Source organism: Petromyzon marinus, chromosome 39 (genome assembly GCF_048934315.1).
Source record: "Petromyzon marinus isolate PM22_M1 ecotype Great Lakes invasive population chromosome 39, UKy_Petmar_22M1.pri1.0, whole genome shotgun sequence".
In the NCBI taxonomy this organism is placed as follows: Eukaryota; Metazoa; Chordata; class Hyperoartia; order Petromyzontiformes; family Petromyzontidae; genus Petromyzon; species Petromyzon marinus.
This window is the reverse complement of record NC_133705.1, coordinates 9,331,584-9,351,218: the sequence shown is the minus strand read 5'-3', so window position 1 is coordinate 9,351,218 and position 19,635 is coordinate 9,331,584. Positions and strand designations below refer to the sequence as shown.

Below are 19,635 nucleotides of genomic sequence, written 5' to 3'. Positions count from 1 at the left end.
CTTTGGAGAAGTAACAGTTAACTGCTAAATTTTGATTTAAAGCTTTCGTGACTACAGGGATTCATATTCTTGGTTCTTTCGGTAAAGTCACGTAGAAGGGAAACAATAAAATAATAATAAAAATATAAAACAATACAAATTCTCACGACGTTTCGACTGCAACACAAGCAATCATAATCAGGTGTGAAAACCACAGCAAAACGTCGTGAGAATTTTTGTTGTTTGATATTTTTATTATTATTTTGTTTCCCTTCTACGTGACTTTACCGAAAAGACCCAAGAATACAGTTAACTGCGAATTTAGTTTGAAACCTAAGAATACTACACGCTCATTTGTTACCATGGTAACGGTTGAGCCCAAATGTGCGCAATGGGGGTGATCGTAATTACAGAACGGCAGACAATATACATTCCACCACTTGAAAGTACATAACGTTGATTGAAATATGATGAAAATATTTACAGTGTTAGTGTTTTTAAAAAACACAGATACCTTAAGTAGACTTTTATCATTTAATCAATTGGATTATTGGAATGCACCTCCAATTGTTGGCGATGGTAGCGGCCAATGGAAGTCGCGTGGACTAACACCATGGCGGCGCCCAAGAGCGATGGGACAGAGACGTTACCGGATTTGTGGCGAAAAATATTTGAAAAATATGCGCCCGTGTTTCCGCACCCGCAGAGGCTGAAGCACAACTTTGACGAGGAACCAGCGGCTTATCGGCTGCTCCTGAGCCTAGCCGAAAGCGTTGCAAAGCCGGTAAGAAGATTCGCTGTTTTGCTAGGCCTTAGCAGCAGCCTACGGTCTTGCCTTAGGGTTCGGCCGGAGAGGTCGCGCCTTCCTCTGCAGGACTGACGCGCTCTTTACAGACCATTGTTTAACATACAGATGTATTCACCCATAATAAACTCATGTTAGTTATTATTGTCTGAATTAAGCAATAACGTGTTGTCATGATGGCAAATGTACAGTGTTTACTTGTTTTCGCATTTTTAAGACTGTCCAAAATACGCCATTGCGAGCAGAACGAGCGCTATAAAGCCGTTCTAGAGCGTATTTGGCCTACTCTTCCACGCTGGTCAGACGTCTTGGGAAGAGGTGGGAGTACCCACACTTTATCCCACCACACGTTATCCCACCACACGTTATCTGTCGATAGACAGCGGTGTACCGAGTTATACTGCTGGGTGGACAGGTAGAGCGATGTTTGAAAAAACGTGACCATTTAAATCATCGCGCCGACAGTTGCCAAGTTCAGTGTGCCAACCATCACACTTATACCTCATTGTTTGCAAATTGAATGTCAGTCAAGCAACAGCTAAAGAGATACCGTACAGGAATATGATCTCATTGCAATTCAATACACAATCAATTTAGATTTATACTGGTAGGAACCTCCTGGTTACACCACCAGCCCACAGGGGATTATTGCGTCCGTCCGTCCGTCGTGCATCCAAAAATGGGAGGGGTGGGGCTGGGTGGAGAGGGGAGGGTGGGGAGGGGCTGGGTGGGGAGGGTGGGGAGGGGCTGGGTGGGGAGGGGAGGGTGGGGAGGGGCTGGGTGGGGAGGGGCAGGGTGGGGGTTGGGAGGGGTGGGGCTGGGTGGGGAGGGGCTGGTCACCCCGTGGTGCCCTTATAAAACTCAACGTTTAAGTTACTCACGCCGGCTTGTGCCCGCCCTTACAGTCGGGCATATTTGCGGAATACACCACGTGGTGCCGCCGTTGACCCTGGCCATTGACCCTGGCCAACCCAACGTTCCTACCAGCTCCCTCCGCAGGAATGTGTTGTAAGTCCGTCTTATGAGACGTGAACAAAAACAGTGGGTCTAGAGTATACAATACAGTACTGTAGTCTCCATAGAAAATATCAGACATCTTTTGCCCATTGGTGGCATTCCGTTATCAGTCTTGTCCATTAACCATCCGTTCTGCGTTCAGCCGATATAGTTCTGCCGAAGTCCTCTTACTGCCCTTACCAGACCATATGTGTCTCATTTGCTTTTGTGCCCTGACTCGTGTGTTCCTTTCTTAAGTATAATCCCAAACATGCATCTCTTAATGCTTTGGGGTGTTTAAACTTTTGTTAAAATTTTCAAGCGTCATAATCAGACTTGATTTGAAGGTTTGGGGCCTTCCATAAAGGACATCACACACCTAGGGGGGGGGAGGGGGGTCAGGCATTTGTGACGATGTGTGACGAGCGGGGGAGGGGGGGTTTGAGAAATGTGACGTCACATGAAAATGCGCAACTTTAAATAAATATAAACAATATAATTGTTAGAACAACACTAATTTTGATTAATTTTCATTATTAACTGTTTTATTATTTAAATTTACTCAGATCACCTTTTATTAATTCCATGAAGGAGCATTTTGCTTCTCCATGGAGAATGGAGAAGCATACATTTTGTAAAAAATTTTTAATGATTGTTATTAAACATTTGGATTTTCATGATTCCACTAGGGCTTTTCATTCTGTGGAATTAATATGTGATTGTTATAATTGTAATCTCCATTTTGCTTCTTTCTACTACAAAGTTTAAAGTATTTTTTATAGTTATAATTACTTTTAATATTTTATAATTATAGGAGAATTTCAATATAATATTCTGGACATCTGCAGTTTTATTTAGACGTTGAATATTTTCAAGTGAATTTTATGCTAAATTTCAGCTTTCCAATGCCTCCTTTTTAATACGTGTTTTCTCCTACAACATCAGAGTGCAGCGCCACATTAAATACGCACTACAATGACAATAGTTTAAAGTGATTTGAAGCATGTTTTATTTTCAAAATGGAAATATGGTTTGGGGGGGGGGCAGAGCTTTATGACGTCATATTCGAGGGGGGGTCTCACTTTTTATGACGCGTGTTACGAGGGCGGGAGAGGGGTGGGTCAAAAATCGGTCAAAATCGCGTGACGTCATTCATTGACGGGCCCCTTTCGTGACTGCAGGAATCCATACTCTCTGATTCTTTCGGTAAAGTCACGTAGATGGAAACAATAACAAAAGAAAACGCGACCGAAATAATCAGAATTTTTCTCTCTCAAACTTTTGCGGGCATCTAAAGATATGAGCCATATTCTTGGTTCTTTCGGTAAAGTCACGTAGATAGAAAAAAAAAAATCATGAATTGAAAATAATAAAAGCAAAAAACCCACGGCGTTTCGATCGCAACACAAGCGATCTTCATCAACACAAACATAATCGAACGTTGAATTAAATCTCCACTAAAATCGTGTCAGTGGATCGTATCGACGGGCAAATAGTTTTGTATATTTAATTTAGCACCGTTATATCGATATAATAATATGCTCAGTTTATGTTGATGGATTTTTGAAATGTTTAATAACTATTTTTTTTTTACAGATTACTTACGTAAAAGCATAGCTTGCTTTCCAGTTGTCAATGTTCTGGTTTATTTAATTATGTCATTACTCATGTTGATGGACAGTTTTACCAAATAGTGTATACATTAGTGTAGTGACTTGTCTGCAGTTCATTATTTTAGTTTTAACTTGAGAGACGAGTAATAATCTGGCGTCCATGCAAGAAAGAATACGGCTAAGGACAAATGGAACAACCAATTTGTAGGTCTATGGATTCTATATATTTGTAATCCTGTCACCTTCATCTCATATATTGGCAAGGATTGTACAGCATCTAAAACATACCTTGGACACGACACAAAGTCATATTCGCTTGGAGTTGTTTGGTCTTTGTTATCCTTTTGATATGGTTTTATTGTGCTGTGCATTTGCATCTAAGCACATGGATATGTCTGTGTCTATTTTAAAACATGCACTTTTCTGAACGAACAAACATATGCTGATAATTAACATTTATGAAACATGCATTTTATAACACACGAATTTGGCAGCTGTTCTTTGGTAAGCCACATTACCTCGATTTTATGAAGACAAAATAAGTTGCTTGCAAAGCAAAATCATGCTGTATGTTTCCCAGCAGGTCGTTCAATCACAAGTAAATTTTCGGAACATGTAAGCAGTTTTCACTGCTTGCTTCTTGATATATGTTGGCTGTCCATGCATTTATTCGGATGAAGGGAAAAAATGTTGTGTGTGCAGTGCATTCCATGACAGTACAACTGCCACCTGATTTCACTCGCAACAATCTGGAAGCCAGCAAAACTGTCTGTCCCTGCTGATCACTCGGCCCAGTACGCAATGTCCTTGAATTGCCCTGCTTAAGGCAAATTTTGATGTTGGGTGCAGCTGCTTTACCGTTGTAATTCCAAAACTATTATGCCAGAACTATTGTTACAACGATAACATTGGAAAATGAGCAAGTATGAAAAGTTTGAACAGCAGAATATATCGTCATTCAAGGCTAGAAATAGTATTGTCCAACAACTTTGCAGACATAGATTTCAGCTTTTAACATACTCTGAGTGGAGGTATGCAGGAATATGAATAAGCACTTTACAAAAATATGTGGAAATGAATGCATGTTCACTGGCCCTTAGAGTGTTTATGGTGTAATATTTGAAATTGTAACCTTTTTTTTCCAACCTTTCATGCAGCAAATTACTTTTGGTTCATTGACTGGCATGTCCTGCAAACCAGTTGGCTATTTTTACTTGCAAATGAAATGAATAGAGACTCGTATTTGAAGGTCATGGTCCTGTTACTGGAGATTTAAAGTAAATGGGACATGGTGTTGGAAAAATAAAGTGCTTTTTGAGGGCTTGTATTTGAATCTACTGAAGAAAGATGATGTGGTGATTATGTGGTTTTACATTTAGGAGGTAAACATCATATTGCATTCACAACAATTTGTGGTTTAAGTGTTTTCACATTATTTGGTGATGCTGCGTTGAAAGTGGTGCACAAGCACAATTAACAAAAAAAACTTAACACATTCATGAATAACACTGTGGCCTTAAAAGAAACATAGACAGAGGACATTTTGGGAAATGGATCCTCTTCTTAGCACGTTAAAACATCACTTATTGTGTTGTTTATTTATTCTAAGGCATTGTTTGCGCCGAGATGGTGAAATGTAAACTACCTCGCCTGGTATGCAGGAGGTCGTGAGTTTGATCCCGACCCTGACGCCTGTATATTTGGAGTTTGCATGTTCTCCCCGTGGTCGCGTGGATTTTTATCCTGGTCCTTCGGTTTTTCTCCCAATTTTTAGAAACACGCGTTTGAATATTTGGCTGCGATAAATTTCCACATAAGCCACTTCGTTGAGCTATCATTTGTGGCCAGGTCGCTTCTGAAAAAGAGCTATATAGCTCAGTGGGCCTTACCTGGGGAAAAAAACATACCGTGATCATGCTATTGACGACAGTGTAAAAAAACTTTTTAAACATTTGTTTTGTTTTAAAATAAGTTTTAAAATAAAACATTGTCGTTCACTGCCGTCAATCGCGACATTTTCACTCCAGTTTGCAATTAACTGCTGGGAACATTTGGGAAGCTTGCTTATTTTCTTTTTTTCTTCTGTTGAAGGTAGTTTGTTCAATTTGTTAAATATCTTTACCAGATCAGATCCATTTGAGACCCATCTCATTTGCAAGAGATGTCTGGGGGAAAAAAAAGTATTTATTATTAATACTGATGAGGCATGTAGAGATTCTACACATGTGGCTGCACACGTTGCTCCTTGGCGATAGAGCAACAGACAATCTTTAAAATACAGTACTAGTTCTGAAGGCAGCAGTGGGGGTGGGGGGGTGCCTCTATACTTGATAAAAACAAGTTTTAAGGCTTGGTGCAGGTCATTTAACCCCATGCACCATCTGAGCTTGACACTTCTGTTCCCAGAGCTCTCAGAAATCAAAATGAGCACGTGGTGATTTGTCTCTCTCGCAGTTGGATAAAGTGTCTACTAGAATTCTGGGTTGCAGTTGGATTAGGGTGGATTTTTTTTTTTAACGATTAATACGAATTATGCTTTCACAACCAATGTTATCCATAATAGAGGTTTTTTTTGTTGTTAGATTGCGTAAATATAAATGCGTCGTTAAACCCGCCACCACGATTTCGTGACCAATATTAACCATAGTAGAGGTTTTTTTTGGGTTAGATCGTGTAAATATAAATGTGTCGCTCAACGCGCCACCACCCGACACAGCCAATTAGTAAGCTTTGTCACGTAAACAAAACATGCCCCCCCCCCCGCTCCTCTGATCTTCGCACTTGATTGGCTCACAAGTGACGAAATCACATTTATTCCTCAGTTTAAGACCGAAACAGGATTTCTCCGCAATCCTGGCTGTCGCCTGAAAGGCTGGTTGTAGTTGCCGGCATAACGTTGTATCGAATGTTGCGGGTTTATTCTCCAACACACCGGTGTTCTGAACTAGTAACGAATTTGCATTTTGTTTACGTGACAAGCTTTACTGATTGGCTGTGTCGGGTGGTGGTGGTGGGTTTAACGACACATTTATATTTACAGGATTTAACAACAAAAAAGTTATTATGGATATTTTTTTTGTGTTCACTGTGAATGTAGTGCCTATAGTGACTGCGGGGGGTCATATCAACAAATTACCATGCGACGCACAGAGATCTAAAATAATTGATTCTTCCACGCATGATTTGATGCTTATGAGTGTAATAATCGGTTTTAATTGATTAATTGATGCAGATTAAGTCGAGATTAATTGATTGATCAATTATAAGAGACTCTTGTGCTGAATACATGTGAGATTCATGTGGTCACATTTTACGGATAGAATTGTGTAAGAATTAATTATCCCCCATCAACATATACCATTATAGATTCTGCATGCACTACAATTGCAAAAATAATAGCCTCCTATATCGACTTATGACCTTGAGTTTTGACATTTTGTGGAATTACTGTTGGGTGGAATTAAATTGTTTCATTTATAATATGTAGCATTATGGTTTTACATACTTGAAAAGTAATTAAAATTGCAGCACAAAACTATGGTGGCAGTCTGATATATAATTACCTTTTTGAACAAACTAATTAAAGTTTTTTTGTCACTGTTGATTTTATTAGAAATGCAGCAAAAAATGCAGGTACGTATTTTTAAAAAAGCTTCCCATATTCTCTCACTATAAGTAATGCATTTATGCAGGGGAAAAATTAAATTGGTTCATAAATTCCCACATGATTGTTAAAACATTTTTTTACGTATGTGTTAATGGCTAATATTTGTACCAGGGAAAGTGTAAAAAATGTAAAGGTCAGCCTTCTGGTCAGGTAAATGGCTTTCTGCACAACACTATGTGTTTGTGCCTAATTAATCTGTTTAACTTTGGGCTGGGGGGAGGCTATAGGATAGGGGTGGGTAGAGTTAATGCCAAAAACCGCCCATAAAACCATACATCACAGCTAATGTTCCTTAGCTAGCGACACTAATTGTAGAGCCCTGTGCATTTTTTGAATAAAAAATACTAGGCCACTTGCTGATCTCTTGTTAAGCACCTGGGCTTTAACTCTTTTTGTGCTGTCACATGACCAGCCCATGCATCTAGAGGGCCCCTTTGTTTTATGTATGGCTGTCACTGTCACCAGGCATGAATCGATTGCTTTTAAATTCGCTACTGAATGCACTGATATAGTGCCACTTTGCATGGATTTGCTGAAATATAGATGGGGTTGAGAGTGGGAAGGGTACGAAGCCATGTGTGGAACCTGTCACTGTATCTCTCAAGCCGCATGGGACTTATAATTCTATCATTTGAGCTGGTTTGTGCAGCAATCAGAGATAATTTAACAATTGTGCCGTGCAGGTTTGTTTGGCACGATAAAGACTTGACGAATGATTCTGAGTAATTGGCCGGCTGGTTAATTAGAATCGACACAGATTCTCATTAATTTTTGTTGATAATATATATTAATCGCGACAGCCCTTCATGTTTTATATCTCGCTTGACTGTCGCAGTGATCTGATATTAAACAGTTCATATTCCATGCGATTTGAAACATTTTAACGACTATTAATTTGATATATTTATTGATTCTAAGACCGTATTTTATTGTATAAGACTAATAAGCAAATATTCCATGGCATCCTGGGAAATAATTAATCTTCAAAAAAAAAGCACGCACATTTTACTTCCAGAGGCTAACCTTGCAGTTGCTTTTAGCTTCTAAAGGGGATTGACTGTGCTCTTGCACAACAAATTCTTCCCAGTTGAAACGATGATTGGACTGTGTGCCTAAACCATCTCAAACTCTGCAGGAATCTCTGCAACCCTTCTCTCCCTCACCCCCCTCCCGACTGATTAGTATTTTTTTATTGAATGTCTCGTTGCTCGCAACGTTTTTAAGTGGCAAGATTGTGACACTCGCAAGCACATACAGGTAGTCCTCTGCTTACGATGGAGATGCGTTTCGACGACCCCCATCGTAAGTAAAAAATATCGTAAGTCGAAGATGGCCTTAGCCTACCCAGGAGTTTTAAAGAATGGTGATAATTTAGCAGAACAGAGCAATTTACAGTACCGTACTGTATAAACTATATACTGTATGTATTTATAAATTACAATACTGTATTGCACAGTAAAATGTAAAGTAAAAAAAACAAGGTAAATTCTTAGCCTACCTATATGAACTGCAATTTAATAGAAAGTTTTTTTTTTCGGAAACAATCCTATCTGCTAAAAAAACAACGTACAGTATCGTACCTCGTACGCTGCTGCGTTTGCCTGCCGCGCGAATTTAAAACATATTTGACAATTTTGTCGTATCGCCATCGTAAGATCGAAATATCGTAAGTCGGACCATCGTAACTCGGGGACTATCTGTAGAGTGAAACGAGGGGTTGACTGGGTGGCTCTGAGACATCACTCAAACGTTGGGAGTATATGCCTTGCCAGCACGAACCCTATTCTCGTCCTCGCTTGAGATAGTTGCGGGTACATCATTTCATTAAAATTTCCACGGAAAAATCACCATGTATATCCCAGTTGTTGCTGACGCAGTTGTTGTGATCGTTAATAAGTAAATAAATAAGGATTTCCTTTATTTACCTATGATCGCCTTGATGACTCTCAACACCTTTTCAGGAAGGATCTACATTGGGACGCTTTGCCGTTTAGTGTGCGGCATGTGTGGGGAATGCAAAGTAACTGGAGAAAGCTCATATCTACGTGGGGGGAACATTCAAAGTGCTGCATGGATAGATTCAAGAATCAATTACTGTACTAGCATCTCCTGGCCACCTCACCGGTTTTTCAAACGGGTGTCAGCGGACCCTTGGGGAGCCACAGGCATTGTCAGAGTGTGTCTGAAAGGATAATTGGAAGTCCACAAATGTCCACAAAGTGGACACTGGGTTTGAGATAGAAGAAGTAAAAGCCAATGGCCAAACCCAAATACTGCCTCTAACCATCATCTTAAATTCAACGAACCACCTTCAGCCACAGTCACCTGAACCCTGACCAAAATACTCTCTTGGCTGAAACCATAAATGTGTTACATGTAAGAACCAGGTTTAATCACACTTGGAAGCCTGTTCTGATTGAAAAGTGTGAGCGTGTTCGCTCAGTACTCTTGACAGAAGTACGAGTCTCTTGAGACACGAAGCTACTTATTCATAAAATATATGATTGCAGTAGTTGCTGATATTTATACTAATGTTTTCACTTTCCTTTTCCCCATGCACTTGTTAAAATGTAGCAGTGCCCAGAAAGATGTTTGTAAAAGTTGGACATTTGCCTGCTGGAATTCATGTACATATGAACTGCACCGATAAATTTGATAGGCTTTAAAACAAAAAAGTGAAATTATAAATCAAGAAAAGTTAATGACTCTGCATCTGGGTATAGAAATACAGGATATACATTTAAATGTAAATTATAAATATTACCTGAACAGTGCCCCCTTGCCACTTTGTTTTGGCATGGATTGTGCGTAAAAAAAATGCTCGTATAAAAAGGAATTCTCTTTGGCATTGAGTGCACTGATTGTCAGTTACACAAAAAAACTGTTTACTCGCTACATTATTAATGTGGAATTGCAAACTACTCATCTGGGTTTGGAATATTTAATGTTTATAAATTACTATTTTAACATTTAAAATTACTGTTGTGTTCATGAAATGTTTCCTGCCAGTAATAATGGTTCTTACTTTGGTAAATATACCCTTTGTCTGTGTGTGTGTGTGCGCGCAATCTGGTGGTCATGGTTGTTTCCACCACACTGTGTTATGATCGCTGCAAGCTGAATGAATTGTGCACACCGTGTCAAGCGGTATTTGAACTTGTCTTGGGATCTATGTTATGGGCCAAACATCAGCATTTGGGAGACAGAGTAGTCTGGTAATCCATCGTGCACGTGGACAGTTTCATAAATTAGGTGAGGTAACAGTCCATAAACTTCAAAATAATACTAAAAATAAGAAATATGGGTTGTCAGGTTGAGGATAATTATCTTAAGTTTTTGTTGTATTATGAAGTCAACGTTTTCACACGTACACAAGACTCACCATTCCAACATGGAATAAAAAGTCATTTTGTCTGAGTTGTGCCCTATACCTTTGGTATTTTACGAGCTTTTATCCATTCACAAAGAGAGCTTGATATTTCTCTCTGAATTACAATCCGAATAGGTTGGCATACTATGCCCAATAAAAAAAAAACACTGCATGATTAAATTAATGATTGTACACCTCTATTGTCTGAAATATATGTCAGAAAATCGTGGAACTGTATATAGTTAACAGAGATTTCCCCTTGTATTGAAGGCCAGCTTTAAATGTGATGAACCAACGATGGTTAACTCCGAAAGTGGGGATTCTTTATCTTTGGTTTTCTACATATTGCACCTTGCAGTACTCTGGGTTGGGATGGCGTAAGCACCGCATTGCTAACACTTCCATTTATAATCATTGTCCACATTAATTGCCATGCGGATAAGCATTATTTAAGCATGTAACCGAAATCGCTTCTCTCGAGTGTTAAATGTCAGTTTCCTTTATTGTTATCATTCACAGCAGCATTCTGTTCAGTTGTCAAACATGTCTGCTTAACATATCCCGTGCAAAATGAAATGGCAAAGCTTTGTTGTCAAAGCACACGCACACACAATACAAGAATGAATAAATGAATGATCATGCTGCATTTTTTTGCAACCAGCTGTATTGCATTTAAAACATCCTGCTTTTTGTGGACAATGCATATATATGTACAAAACAGTTCAGCTGAATTTAATCTGTACAACTTTCCTGCAGGTAACTGTGTTGCAGTATTCAAATGCTGTGTATCGTACCATGTTAACTACTGCATGTCCATTTCTTCTGTTTCTCGACAAAGTAACAATAATTATAATGCCCATTATTTTATCCAGGAAAGTCTTGCTGAGTCTCAACTCTTTTTCAGCGGTATTTTGCTTTAGAATGTTTGACTGGTTCCATTTGGTGTTTGGAATGCATGAGAAAATCAGGACCCTCAGATTAAACAATAAATTCAACACACTCGTCAATAATACTCCAGAGATGGGGTAAATAAGGTGGATATAAACGAAGATAAGGTGATAAAATATGACAAACACAGCTCCAATTATTTATTGTCTCTACTCTGATATTGCTGTAAGCAAATCAGCCATGTTCGGTAAAGCCTACGTTGCTATAATGACCATATGAGTCCTTGCAGCCAATCAGAATACGTGTTGCATATGCAAAATATTTTTTTTTACATTGCACGTGGCAGACTCACAAGCAACTTTATTTCCCCAGTGTTGCAGACTGTTAAATGGGTCAATAAAGATGAGGATTTTTTTTTAAAAGGCAACAACATTTTATGATAATTGCACCATTTCACATAAGCTCAAGAACGATGTTCACCAGAAAACTGTCACAGCCTTCCGAGCAGGTCTCCAGTTTGATTCCCGCCTTGTTGACGTTTGGCTGTTGGCCTCGGTCAGGCGGGCCTCTTGCATTATGGCTGAAACCTCCAAACATAAAGCCTGGATAATAATAAATATACTAGGTTGTTGGGGGGCGCCATAGGCACCATTGGCGCCCCCCAAATTGTCTCTGTGTTTGTATATGTGGCTATCCACATATACAAACACAGAGACAAGAGAAGATGGATTCTGGCTTAGCAAACATTGGAAGGATTTGATAAACCATTTCGAAGATGGATTCTGGCTTAGCAATCATTTGAAGGATTTGATAAACCATTTCGGGTCTTAATTGATTGTTCACGCTTACGGTGGCTTTCAGACCGCATCCATTATTTTCGTCTCCCCCCTCCTCTTTTCCGAACATAGATGGACTCGTCCACCTGAATAACTGCCAAATCGCTCTCCGTGGTGCTAACGTTAAAAAAACGCCACTTTTGTCAAATTTTCTTGCTGTGGTTTTCACACCTGATGATTGCTTGTGTTGCAGTCGAAACGTCGTGAGAATTGTATTGTTTTATAATTGTATTATTTTATTGTTTCCCTTCTACATGACTTTACCGAAAGAACCAAGAATATGGGGTAGTAGATGTTCAAGTATTGACTCTTTGAAATACTTTTGTTTAAGTTTATATACTCACCATATACTTTGATGAACGTATATGAATAAAATGTATTATTACTTTACTGTATTTGAGGCTCTGGGGAGAAAATTTGCACCATGTGGTGATTGGGCCAAATAACATTTGTCAAAATGTAGAGCGACTGGGCAGAAGCTGCTCATCATGATTCAATTGCATGACTGAATCTAAGCAATGCAAGATGAATTCCTAGCATGTAATTCTATGAGTCAGACATTAACATCAGTGGTTAAATCTGCAGCAAGATCTTGCTTCACTGAAAACATATACCATCTGAAACCATTCAGTCAAATTTATCTTCATTGATTTAAATACAACGAACAATTTTGAGCCTCTTAATGATTTACTGCTGTTAATAATGTGCCTTTTTAAAGATACAATTTGAACAAGAATATTATAATTTAGGCTTCGCTTACCTGGGAATTGATAGCGGCCATGCATGCACCGTAAAGAGTAGGTTGCCACATACTACTGATTGATTTAAGCATTAAATCATCCAGAGCTCAACTATGTTGAATTTAATGAACAAACAATCTCATCTGATGGGTTTTTTGTGCAGTCATTGATAACTAATTAAACAGGGGCCATCCGACTTTCCATACTTTAAACATACCTTATTTATTAGACACACTCTGGATTCATACCAATCTCAAATACTGGTTTTGTCAGCTCCGTCCTCTAAAACAGGCGTTATGAGCCCCCAGAGCTTCCCAATGTCCTCCGCCTAAAATATTTTTAGCACTTAGCACCAATTTAGTTTTCTCATTTTCCGCTGTGCAGAAAACCGTGAAGCGTTGTTGGCATGTTTGCATCGCCTGTAATGTGCGGCAGGGTCATAAAAAGGGTGTGCTGAGCCATCGCTGGAGGGGATCGGGTCCTGCTTCAATTGCCAACTGCGAAGTGCTGTGCTACTGCCGCTGCTGCTGCCGCCGCCGCCGCCGCCGCAAAAGCGGTCGCACGCGGAGAAAAAGATCCGGGAGAGTTGGGCGTACGAGACAGTTAGGCGGGAGGGTTATCAATCACCTGTGGCTCTTGAGACAGCTAATACTGCTCAGAAAACCGTGGGGGGAAAGAGTTGGTATTGCTCACCAACGAGGCAGTATTCTTGGCGTGTGCTTCCTGTTGCATGTGCACGCGTGTGTGCCTGTGTGCACGTACGCTTGCGGCGAAAGCCAACTAATTATTTTGTCAACCTTTTTTTTATCAGCATCACACAACTCATGACTCCAACGATGTGATGTTTTGAGCAACGAGTCGATCATGAATCCTCCATTGAATAACGTCTTACCTACAGTGAGGGAAAAAAAAGGATTTGATCCCCTGCTGATTTTGTACGTTTGCCCACTGACAAAGAAATGATCAGTCTATAATTTTTATGGTAGGTTTATTTGAACAGTGAGAGACAGAATAACAACAAAAAAACCCACAAAAACGCATGTCAAAAATGTTATAAATTGATTTGCATTTTAATGAGGGAAATACGTATTTGACCCCTTCTCCATCAGAATAATTTCTGGCTCCCAGGTGTCTTTTATACAGGTAACGAGCTGAGATTAGGAGCACACTCTTAAAGGGAGTGCTCCTAATCTCAGCTTGTTACCTGTATAAAAGGCACCTGTCCACAGAAGCAATCAATCAATCAGATTCCAAACTCTCCACCATGGCCAAGACCAAAGAGCTCTCCAAGGATGTCAGGGACAAGATTGTAGACCTACACAAGGCTGGAGTGGGCTACAAGACCATTGTCAAGCAGCTTGGTGAGGTGACAACAGTTGGTGCGATTATTCGCAAATGGAAGAAACACAAAAGAACTGTCAATCTCCCTCGGCCTGGGGCTCCATGCAAGATCTCACCTCGTGGAGTTGCAATGAGCATGAGAACAGTGAGGAATCAGCCCAGAACTACACGGGAGAATCTTGTCAATGATCTCAAGGCAGCTGGGACCATAGTCACCAAGAAAACAATTGGTAACACACTACGCCGTGAAGGACTGAAATCCTGCAGCGCCCGCAAGGTCCCCCTGCTCAAGAAAGCACATATACATGCCCGTCTGAAGTTTGCCAATGAACATCTGAATGATTTAGAGGACAACTGGGTGAAAGTGTTGTGGTCAGATGAGACCAAAATGGAGCTTTTTGGCATCAACTCAACTCGCCGTGTTTGGAGGAGGAATGCTGCCTATGACCCCAAGAACACCATCCCCACCGTTAAACATGGAGGTGGAAACATTATGCTTTGGGGGTGTTTTTCTGCTCAGGGGACAGGACAACTTCACCGCATCAAAGAGACGATGGACGGGGCCATGTACCGTCAAATCTTGGGTGAGAACCTCCTTCCCTCAGCCAGGGCATTGAAAATGGGTCGTGGATGGGTTTTCCAGCATGACAATGACCCAAAACACACGGCCAAGGCAACACAGGAGTGGCTAAAAAATAAGCACATTAAGGTCCTGGATTGGCTTAGCCAGTCTCCAGACCTTAATCCCATAGAAAATATGTGGAGGGAGCTGAAGGTTCGAGTTGCCAAACGTCAGCCTCGAACCTTAATGACTTGGAGAAGATCTGCAAAGAGGAGTGGGACAAAATCCCTCCTGAGATGTGTCCAAACCTGGTGGCCAACTACAAGAAACGTGTGACCTCTGTGATTGCCAACAAGGGTTTTGCAGAGGGGTCAAATACTTATTTCCCTCATTAAAATGCAAATCAATTCATAACATTTTTGACATGCTTTTTTCTGGATTTTGTTGTTATTCTGTCTCTCACTGTTCAAATAAACCTACCATTAAAATTATAGACTGATCATTTCTTTGTCAGTGGGCAAACGTACAAAATCAGCAGGGGATCAAATACTTTTTTCCCTCACTGCAAGTATTAACCTTTTGCTTGTATTCAACAAAGCCTGGCAAACAAATTATTACCTGGCCCTATAACCTTTTGGCCTAAGTAGTGTTTGATTTCTCTTTTATTTGGTTAGTTATTTGCCATCTTCACGATCATGATTAGCTGCATCATCTTCTGAAATTTCCCATCTGGCCATGTCTTACATGAATTCAACACGTGATTCATAATTGACCTGTGTCTTTTGGTGGTTCCTGCAACGTTTTTTTCTGTCTTCGTCTCTCGAAGGCCGATTCCAAGACAGATCGCAGTGCTCTCCTAATGAGATCTCCCTGTGCTCTACATGATCCATCGTCGTCTTGTGCTCCCCTCCGCTACCCCATCGATTGAGGCGACCTTGAGCTATCATTTACGACGTCTGTTCGGCAGACGTGGCCAACTGAGCAACGGCCCATCGCACCGAATTATTAACACTTTAAGTGGCGTCCATGCTTATCATCATTAAAGGATCATATTTTGCCTCGCGGTTCCACCGTTTAATCTCGGTTAGCCGGCCTACGTCTGCATCTTGAATCTGTAATGGTTTGCAGCCCCAGTGGTGGAGTATATTAAGAGCATAGTAATAGGTTTTTACCCTTTTATCTGGCACAAAAACTGACACCTTTATACAAGGGATCATGTTTGCAATAACCACAACACAAGCAGTCAAAATGCAAACAAAAAGAGACAACTCTGATAATGATATGCACTGTCCTTGAAATTGATTGGTCCACACCCGAGACGGCTTTTCATTTTGACTGCTTGTGTTGTGGTTATTGCAAACATGATCCCTTGTACAAAGGTGTCAATTTTTGTGCCAGATAAAAGGGTAAAAACCTATTACTATATCTTGCTACTGGCAAAGGAGGTCTCATAGTGTAAATGCTTACCCCGAGCTCTCAATACTCTGATAGTGCGCTGTTTTTGAGTTGTACGCCTTTTGGCGTCTTCTGGTCCAACACCAGTGGAGACTAGGCTCTAAGAAAAGCTGTCTCGGGTGTGGACCAATCAATTTCAAGGACAGTGCATATGATTATCAGAGTTGTCTCTTTTTGTTTGCATTTTGACTGCTTGTGTTGTGGTTATTGCAAGCATGATCCCTTGTACAAAGGTGTCAGTTTTTGTGCCAGATAAAAGGGTAAAAACCTATTACTATATCTTGCTACTGGCAAAGGAGGTCTCATAATATTAAGAGCATGTCAAAATGTGCACTTCCTGAGTGGATGTTCACGTAGGTATATTCATCCATCATGCTTTTTTTCTCCTTTTTCTAAACTATGAACTCACTCCTAACTCGAATAACTCTCGTGTTTTTTTAAAGTACAATCTGCAAGGATAAACCCGCATTACCCATGTGAAGTTTTAACTAGATTTTCTCCGTTACTGTTGAGTCCTTTATGTTGTGGCGTTTTTACAGACCATGGAGTAAAGATTGCTTTCGCTGAGCATAAAATAACCTTCAGAAAAAGAATACACACATCTCTATTACACTTTGACAAAGAATGTGAAACATTGTATTGTTTAGATGCATTCTAACATGTTATATTCGTTTTATGACCACACATAAAGCCTTCCAACATAGACAGTTTATCCATAATATAGGGTTTCTTTGGGTTAGATCGCGTAAATATAAATGTATCGTTAAACCCGCACAAGAAGGGCTCACAAGTGACGTCATCACATATATCCCTCTATTTAAGGAACGAAACAGGAGGATTTCTCCACAAATGTGGCTGTCGCCTGATCAAACTAGTTGTAATTACTGGCGAAACATCGTACTCAGATCGTAAATGTTGTGGATTTGTACTAGTAACGAATTAGCACGTTCTGTTTACGTGACAAAACTTACTAATTGGCAGTGTCGGGTGGTGGCGGGTTAAACGTCACGTATATTTACGCGATCTAACCCAAAAAAAGCCTATATTATGGATGATATTGGTCGCGAAAGCCTCCATGTTAAATAGACAGTTTAATCAACCAGGAACTTCAGTGACGTCAACCCTGACGTTTTCAAATAAAGAATAAAACATTCAGAAATCATAAAAGACATTTAGCAGCACAGTGCTATGTACTGTCCTACGAAGTTCTTTTGTCAACCTGGATAATTGGCTTGGATTTTGTGTGAAACTGTGCAGTTTAACGCTCTATATGTGTTGCGTTGATGTCACCCTATGTGCTCCCTCGCTATTTGTTTTTTTACACCTGATGAAGATCGCTTGTGTTGCGGTCGAAACGTCGTGATTGATTTAATTTAATATAATTTTATGGTATTTCTACATACGTGACTTTACCGAAAAAAAACAATGAAGAATCCATCTTCTCGGTTGAAATTGTCTCTGTTTGGTAAATGTGGATGGCCTCTGTAGACATAGTGTCTACAGGAAAGCTACCCATACGGATGCTTACTTAAAACCGGATTCCCACCACCATCCATCCCAGAAGAACTCCCTCATCAAGACTCTATACCATAGAGCCCAATGCATTTCCGACCAGGAATACATTGCCAGTGAACTCAAGCACGTACACCAAGCTGTCAAGGCTAATGGTTACTCCGACTACACAATCTGCAAAGCTATCACTCCAGTCATGAAGAAGGATCCTCTTGAGGAGCCATTCAAAACCATCACCTTACCCTACATTGCAGGGGGTCACAAAAAAGATCTCCAAAATCCTGAATAAACACAAGATCCAGGTCCGATTCAACACAGTACATAAAATCCGTGATCTGGTTCCGTCTGTAAAAAATGTGGTTCCTGACATACAGTACCTGGGCGTCTACAAACTAAGTTGCCTCTGTGGCAGCAGCTACATTGGAGAAACTAAATGACATATCTCGGACCGCATCCGTGAACATAAAGCAGACCTAAAACACGGTAGGACGAACTCCTCAGCCGTGGCAAATCACCGTTATAATTCAGTGGGCTCACATGACATTGACTTCTCCAAGACGGAGGTTCTCTGCAAGCCATCTGGCTACCATCAGAGATTCGTTCATGAGACCATCCACATTTACAAACACAGAGACAATTTCAACCGAGAAGATGGATTCTGACTTAGTAACCATTGGAAAGATGTTATAAACCATTTCGGCTCTTAATTGATTGTAGTTTACGGTGACTTTCAGACCGCAGTCCATTCGCTGGTACTGCCTCTTAATACCTTTCACACGACGGTCAATGGTATGGTTTATAGCATGTTGTATAATAATAAATAGTATAACATTGTAATGTTTAACATAATTCATAAGGCAATATATAGTATCGTAATTGTACAGTGAATATACAGCAGTGTGGTATTCAGTAGGGTTGGTAGAATAAGACATATTGTAATATTACAAGTCTAATATTTTATAGTCTAAAGTATAGGGTAGTGTATAGTAACGCATTGTATAATTCAAAGGTGGGATGTATCTATGGATACGATATTATACCATGTAGTTTAGATTGGAAGGTATAATATTGTATTGTATAGTAGTCCAGTTTACAGCATAGTTATAACGCAACACAGGACAGAGCAGCGCACCGTGGCTGTTTTCTCCTCTTCCCCCCCCCCTCCTCCGTTCCGAACATAGATGGACTCGTCCGTCTGAACACAAGCTTGTCCCTCATACTAACATGCTAATTTATATGTTAACTCCTTTGTCAAGGCGCTCTGTTCCCCCCACACAGCTTAAAAGACGCTGTCCATGCTTGGCAGTGTTCACTCAAACGCTGTCTTCTGGACAGTCCTGTTTCTTCACCTGAGGAAGGCTACTTGTGTTGTGGCCGAAACGTCGTGAGAATTTTATTTTATTATGTTTTATTTTTATTATTTTATTTCCATTCTACGTGGCTTTACCGAAAGAACCAAGAAGATGCATTGTTTTCATTTTTAAATATTTAACAATGTGATAAGAGGGAACAGACATAAGTGAAAATTAAGAGCGAGCGCTATTGTCATCGTCGTTTACATAAACATACAATATTTGTCTTATAGTCATTCCTTCCCGAATGTTGTACTTTGGAGTGCATTGCTGCGTGGCTGGCTGTGTAGCCAGCAACCGTCATGTGTTTTTTGTGTCCTTGTGGCTGTTGGTTCCTTATTAACTAAGTGCACCGATGTTGTTTTGGAGATAGAGATTTTCGATGGCATGCCAAAAACACTAACTTTGCGGTCGAATGAAAAATAAGAGAATACTTTGGTCCCATTGTAAGGCTCCTTGAGTTGGTTAACGCTCTCCCACCAAGCAGCAGACTAAACTTCTAATCTGGGTTTTTTCATA

At 40.1% G+C, this 19,635-nt stretch overlaps 1 protein-coding gene across 1 annotated transcript in view; it reads left to right on the top strand.

The window, feature by feature from the left end:
- The first annotated feature begins 536 nt into the window (after positions 1-536).
- NPHP4 (nephrocystin 4) overlaps positions 537-19,635 on the top strand; it is a 307,452-nt gene continuing 288,353 nt past the window's right edge. Inside the window, exon 1 of the mRNA XM_032968292.2 lies at positions 537-763. Coding sequence (XP_032824183.2) covers positions 569-763 — 195 coding nt within the window. The 5' untranslated portion in view covers positions 537-568. The remainder of the gene's footprint in view (positions 764-19,635) is intronic.